The sequence below is a fragment of the Oratosquilla oratoria genome, chromosome 3 (genome assembly GCF_046742065.1).
Source record: "Oratosquilla oratoria isolate Oo_2021 chromosome 3, ASM4674206v1, whole genome shotgun sequence".
Classification (NCBI taxonomy): Eukaryota; Metazoa; Arthropoda; class Malacostraca; order Stomatopoda; family Squillidae; genus Oratosquilla; species Oratosquilla oratoria.
In genome coordinates this window covers 11,171,440-11,178,939 of record NC_134779.1, presented here as the reverse complement: position 1 = coordinate 11,178,939, position 7,500 = coordinate 11,171,440, and the positions used below count along the sequence as shown (strand labels likewise).

General features: G+C 39.5%; 1 protein-coding gene across 1 annotated transcript in view; it reads right to left on the bottom strand.

Annotated features, from left to right (window-relative positions):
- LOC143041574 (tektin-4-like) overlaps positions 1 to 7,500 on the bottom strand; it is a 61,468-nt gene that overhangs the window by 11,464 nt on the left and 42,504 nt on the right. Inside the window, exons 7-8 of the mRNA XM_076213588.1 lie at positions 3,406 to 3,522; positions 2,964 to 3,152 (exon numbers count right to left, since the gene is read on the bottom strand). Of these exons, the coding sequence (XP_076069703.1) occupies positions 2,964 to 3,152; positions 3,406 to 3,522 (306 nt within the window). The remainder of the gene's footprint in view (positions 1 to 2,963; positions 3,153 to 3,405; positions 3,523 to 7,500) is intronic.

Below are 7,500 nucleotides of genomic sequence, written 5' to 3'. Positions count from 1 at the left end.
TATGGAAGAAGAGGAGAATGGATCAGAGGGGACACACACACACACACACACACACACACACACACACACACACACACACACACACACACACACACACACACACACACACACACACACACACACACACACACACACACACGCGCGCGCGCACACACACCACGCACACACACACACGCACGCACGCACACACACACACACACACACACACACACACACACACACACACACACACACACACACACACACACACACACACACACACACACACACACACACACACACACACACACACACACACACACACACACACACACACACACACACACACACACACACACACACACACACACACACACAGACACACACACACAGATAGATAGATATATAGATAGAGAGGGATATATATATATATATATATATATATATATATGTATATATATATATATACATATATATATATATATAATATATATATATATATATAGAGAGAGAGAGAGAGAGAGGGAGCGAGAAGAGAGGGAAGGAGAGAAAGGGGTGAAGTGGAGACGGGGTGGAGGAGACGTAATACGTGTGTTGGCTAATTAGTGCTGCGAGTCCTGTTCAGCTTAGGTTGATTAATGATGCTGGTCTTCCTGAGGCGAGGGGCTACTGCCAGGACCTTGGCGGAGATCAGATGAAGGTGGAGGAGGAGGAGGAAGAGGGAGGGAAGGAAGGAAGGAAGGAGGAGGAGGAGGAGGAGAAGGAGGAGGAGGAGGAGGAGGAGGAGGAGGAGGAGGAGGAGGAGGAGGAGGAGGAGGAGGAGGAGGAAAGGGGAGCAACTTGTTATATTTGCCAATATAGTTGAGTTTACCTATAGGAGATTCCAATCGAGTAATCTGATATGTTTGTTGGGTCATCTTAGCAGTCCTATAATGTGTCCGTGACATGATCGTATTGTTTGATTGTTGTCGGATTCTGTCTGCGAGGCCTGATGGGTGACTGTCACCTGTCAGTCAGGCCAGAAGGTAATTGCAAACTGCCGGGCCTTGCGCCCGGGGGGGTGGGGGTGGGGGGTCTCGTGTGCCCCTACTACGGGCGAACAGTTTGAGGAAGCGTAGGAAGCTGACGTATCGTTCCGTGGGGTGATACTGCGGCCATCATCCAAGTTGACCCTTTCGAGTTGGTTCTTCGTCAAACAATTCCATTTATATATAAGGAGGCCTGTTGGCCCCAACAATCACGGTTAACACGTTCAAGTCCGGTAGTAAAGCCTCGTTGACACGAGTCTAGTTAAGTAGTCGCCACTGCTGGCTAAAACATACCCGGAAAATCACTGTTGACACTAAGATAGTTTGGAGGCAAGTTAACTAACTTTTCGTTGCTATTGGGCAAGTAGAGGGTTAGTTTACAAGTCGCTTTCAGCACTAGCGGCTACTAAGTCCGGGCCAACAAAGCTTAAGTGTAGATATTTTTTCTTGGTCAAGGCAAATGTCAAAACGTACATTTATCCGAAAACTACGCTTCCTCATGGTACAACGAACATGTAACAGAGTAACTTCGTTCTATAATCCTTTTTTAGGGCAGAGAGGACCTCCATGGCTTAATAAAATCACCTGGCGATAGTGAGAAGAATACTAGAATTTATGTGTATATCGTCCGTTCTTCGTGGCAGGTTCGTTTGGTAAAATTAGATTTCATTCCCGGTGGGTCCCGACACCGACTTCAGATATTATTGATCCCTTCCACTACAGTACTTTAGGTGACGTCATGGATTTACCCAGCGATATTTAGACACTTTGGGTGCATTTCGCAATGATTTTTGATATTTCGTAAAGCCTCGTTGACAAGGGGCTAGTTTAGTAGCCGCCACTAATGCTAAAAGCGACTAGTAAACTACCCCTCTACTTGTCCAATATATTTTCAACGGAAAGTTAGTGAACTCGCCTCCAAACTGCCCTAGTGTCAACACTGACTTGCTGGACAAGTTAACATGCAGTAAGCACTAGTGGCTACTTAACTAGCCCCATGTCAATGATGCTTTAGTTAGGATAGGTTAATCATAAAGTGGTTCCCAAACTATCTTATGAAGCCCCCACTTTGCTTCCAGCAAATCCGCACGGTGTCCCACACCACCTTTTTTGTATACATATACATATATATACATATATATATATATATATATATATTTATATATGAAATTATTTTTTTGTTTTGTTTACATATTCTATATCTATAACCAGAAAACGGGTTGGAGTGATTGATAGAATCAAGGTCTAAATATACAGGTCAGACCGTTTGAATTCTTCTGCGCAGCTTCTGACGTCATTAGGCTGGGTCCATTTTCTCTTTGTGAAGTACTGAAGAAAACTGTGAAACGCCAAGGAAGACAGGAACTATAATATTTTATTATATATATATATATATATATATATATATATGTATATTTTATATATCATATTATATATCATATATATTATATATTCATATATATAGACAGGAACTATAATATTCTATATATATTTATATATATATTTTATATAATATTTGTCAGAATATAACTAATTGCGTGGAGCGGTGCGAGCGAAGGCAACGTCTTTCCCAAACGACGCACCAGCTTCAACTGACAGCTATAGGACCCGCCAACCCCACTTTGAACAGCCAGGTGACGTTCACGGGCCCGCTGCGCCAACTCCCTCGAAATTCGGTCGGAAGTGGTTAGACCTTATATTCTTAGATCTTGGATAGAATTATACTTTGTGCGTATGTAACGACAGATACTTCTACTTGGAATTGCTTCATTATTCTTAAATGAATGATTTTTTAATAGAGGACTTCACGCCCCCCCCCTTGTATCCTCCTCACGCTTCTCAAGGACGGGGAGGGGGGAGGGGCGCCCCCTTGTTTGGGAACCACTGGCGAAGTCGGGAAAGGGACGAGTTGCAAATAATTCCTTTCTTATTTGTTAGTTACCTGAAGCTAGTTACCTTGTACTGCGCCATAACCGAAGCGTTGTCGAGTTTGGCAGCGAAATGGTCCAGCTGGAAGGCTTCCTGCTTCTCGGACCAGTCCTGCTCCAGGAGCCTCTTCACCTCCCGAAGGCGTTCGATCTCGTCCCTCGTCTCCTTCAGGCAGGTGGTGAGAAAGCGCCTCCCTGTGAGCAAGGTATCCCTCTCCTGTTGGGCAAAATCGTGCTAATTAGTTAACATAAAAATGAAGGAGACTGCAAGAGACCATAGGGTCTACATTAGGTAATTCCATGCCCCATGCCACCTGTCATCCCTATCCATAACACTGTCTAATAAAAACATAAAAATAGAAAGACTATAAGAGACCATATGGCCTACACTAGGCAGTTCCATCAGAGAATGGAGTGAAAAAGGATGAGAACCATCGGAGCAGAAAGAGAAGAGTACACAACCACCTCACCTTCTCGAGCGCATGCGTTGTCGGGTCCCGGGTAATGTCGATCTCTTGGCGTAGTGTGCGAATGTGGAGACACTCACCATTGTTCCTCTCCGGAAGTTCGAGAGCAAAGAGAGCCAACTGGATGGATAAACGAATAATTAAAAGATAACCACCATACCCAGGTACATTTTTTTTTCGTAATGTTATCTATTTTCACAAGAACCATGTTTAAACCAAATATCTTATCTCAAAAGTAGTTGTTGAGGGATTTTTTGACGAAAATATTTGTCGTCTGCTAATTTGCATTTTGAAACATAGCATGCAGTGCCATCTCTTGGTGTTAGTTCTGATGATGTCATGATTTATACCAACTCAATCCATTTCAATGAACAATGTCGTCCTGTACCGAAACAGACTATTCCTTCAGCAATACTGAGAAATTTCAATAGTCTTTTGAGAGTAGTTTAAATATCTCTGACAAAAGGCAAAATGTGTGGTTAGACGGCATAGTTATGAGCCATCAATCTGAACCGAAATATCTCTTTGAAGAAGTTTTCATATTGATGTGTCATTGGTGCTTGCCGTTGTGCATGTTGGTTCCGTAATGCTGTCTTTTGGCATTCAAAAAAGCAAGGGTAGTGTACGTGACGCATTGGCGCATACAATATTTTTGCAGTGAAGTCCTACACAAAATACTGTACAGCATCACGTTTACACTACGCCTCCTGGATGCCACAAAAGCTAAACAATTATTTCTACAACGGAATACAGATAATTCTTTAATCTTGGGCCAAGTGTGCCAGAAAAAAATGTTAGTTATGGTAATTTGTTACTACTAGATGAAATTAATTATTCTTTACAAGTTAGATTATTTTAGATTGTTTACACACTATAAAAACGAAAGTGAATACAAGGAACGTTAAAAACACACCAATCCGCTTCAGCAAATGACAAGTGTTTTTTGCATTTATTCCTATACCGCAAGCTCTATCATCTGTCTTATTTTCTTTTATTTTCCTTTTTGTTTTACTTATTCTATGCAATTTCTTTGTTGTTCAATTATTCTTTCTCCTGTTTTTATTCTTATAAGTTTATCTATCTGATAGATTTAATAAAATTTTCCAAAAACAATATCTATCATTTGTTTTACATAATGCCTTGAAAAATACCATTTAGTATTATTGTAAGCCTAGCCAAATTACCCGCGCGTTGCTGAGGGCAATTGATGATCATTCTAATTTTGATAGAATTTGTGGAGAAAAGTTACACGTATCAATGTAACTCAACGGAAAAGGTAACAAAAATAAAACGTTAAGAAATTAGGAAAAAATCAATTTGAGGAGGGAGATGGCCTTTGGAAATAAAATATACTTATCCAAGTAGCCTGGGTTATGTTGAATATATATGGTTTTAGGGGGAGTTCGTGAACAAACAGACAGACAGACAGAGGCTACTACTTTATCATAGTAAATACAAATGAAAAATAGTTATCCAAGTACCTTGGGTTATAAGGTTTTAGAATATATATGGTTATAGGGGTCTATCTGCAAAAACCTAGGAGTTTGTGAATAAACCATACCTAACCATACCCCACCTAACTTGTGAATACCCCACCTAACTTGTGAATAAATCATACCTAACCATACCCCACCTAAATTTAACCCTTAACCATAACCAAAATATTTTTTTTTGGAAATGAAATATAGTTATCCAAGTACGTGGAGTGATAGGGTATCAGAATATATATGGTTATGGGGGTCTATCTCCAAAACCCTAGGAGGAGTTCATGAACAAACAAACAAACAAACAAACAGACAGGCAAATGAAAAATAGTTATCCAAGTATCTTGGGTTATAAGGTTTCAGAATATATATGGTTATAGGGGTCTATCTGCAAAAAACCTAGGAGGAATTCGTGAATAATCCCTAACCTAACCATACCCCACCTAACTTTAACCCTTAACCCTAACCAAAATAATTTTTTGGAAATGAAATATAGTTATCCAAGTACCTGGAGTGATAGGGCATCAGAATATATATGGTTATGGGGGTCTATCTCCAAAACCCTAGGAGTTCGTAAACAAACAAATAGACAGATAACCTAACCGTGAATGTTCTGTACGTGAATTATGTCATGGTTGCTGGGCGGTCATCATAAGCTTTCATCTCCTGCCTTTCTCTCTGAGGTCTATATGTTATTAATATATTGTTCTCCGCCACTTTTCTCCTATTATTTCTTTTCCAATAATGTATTTTACTCAGTAGTTCTTTCTTTATTTTCATAGTTCTAAACTTGATATTGAATAGCCTGCGGCACATGGCATAATCACTGTTGGTCAAACACAGTGACGATGCATAAATAATGAACATAATCTCTGACGTCACTGCGAAGCAGATGGCGCCACGGGTAGGTTTTATAAGAATGGCTGAAACAGACGACGTTTTGGGAAGAGCACCAGTAATTTCAAACTGCAATAAATAGAAAACGTAAGATTTTTTAGGTAATTCATTGAGTTATTATTGACTGTTAAACACAAAAAGCATATTCCTGTAAAATTATACACTTTTAATTTTCAAAGTGGCTACACTTTCAGCTCTCCGGGCCCTCGCAAAGTTGAGGTCCGGGTGGATGATAACCGCGCAAACCTCTAACGGTTAGAGTCTAACCTAATATATATATATATATATATATGTGTGTGTGTATAAAAATAAAAAATGAAATAGATAAACAAGCGCGCGCGCGCACACACACACACACACACACACACACACACACACACACACACACACACACACACACACACACACACACACACACACACACACACACACACACCACACACACACGCACATCACACACACACGCACATATATATATTATGTATTATATACATATATATATGTATATATATATATATTATGATATATATATATATATATATAATGTATGTATATATATATATATGTATAGGCCTATATATATAATATATTATATATATATATATATATATATATATATATGATATATATTTATATCTATATATGATGCAGGTGGAAAAACAAGTCACGGGTTTTGTTCCGAATTTCTAAGTTTATTCCTTACCGGTTTCGCTCTATGCTTCTTCAGCGTAGAGCGAAACCGGTCAGGAATAAACTCAGAAACTCGGAACTAGACTCGTGACTTCTTTTTCCACCTTCATCAACTTGTCACAATGTACCAGGATATACATATATATATATATATATATATATATATATATATATATATATATTTATATATAAATGAATAAATACATAAAACCTCTTTGACACCGAAGATGGGGGGGGGTGAGGAGGGGTCACACAGAGCCGAGTAAAATCGTCTGACGGCAGTGGATGAGGTCCTTAACGCCATGGAGGTTGGAGGTGGGAGGGTATAGCCAGCTCAAAGTTGTCCGGATAAAGAGGGATTACGTTAAAATGTTTATGTGTGGGGGTGGGGGGAAGAACAAATGTGTTTTCGAGTATGTGATTAAACCGTGTTTCGTGACAGGCAACTCTCGTTTCTGGTATGGATTTGGATTTTGGTGAACTTTGCTTATATTGGAAAATACCTTTTACCTGTAGCAAATACTGTTTGTGTTCGATTCCTAAATTTTCGACAAAAAGTAGGTAATGAAGAAAGAGAAGGGGTGAAAGAAAGTAAAAGAAAAACAGAACAGGAAGAGGAGGAGGGGGAAGAGGAGGAGCGGAAGGAGGAGGAGGAGGAGGAGGAGGAGGAAGAGGAGTAGAAGGAGGTGATGTAAAAAGGTAATGCTTGTTTTAACTATAGCAACATTTGACTTCCAAGTGTTTGGAAAATAAACTCCCAAGAAAATGTGTCTTAGAAAAATATCATGAGGAAAGGAACACTAACATCGTTCTAAACCTTCTTAGGAGAAAGGTAGTGTTACCCACAAACGTTTAGAAACTAGATTAACGGCGATACTTCGTCCCCGTTACTTTCAAACTTTGCCAACGGAATCGATTTTCAAATTTGAATTTTGTAATGCAAGAGGCCCTTTATAACGGTAGCATCCTCTTAAAGGTTTTGTCTAAGCCAACGCCAGAGAATTCCATTCTAGTGAGGATTAAGCTT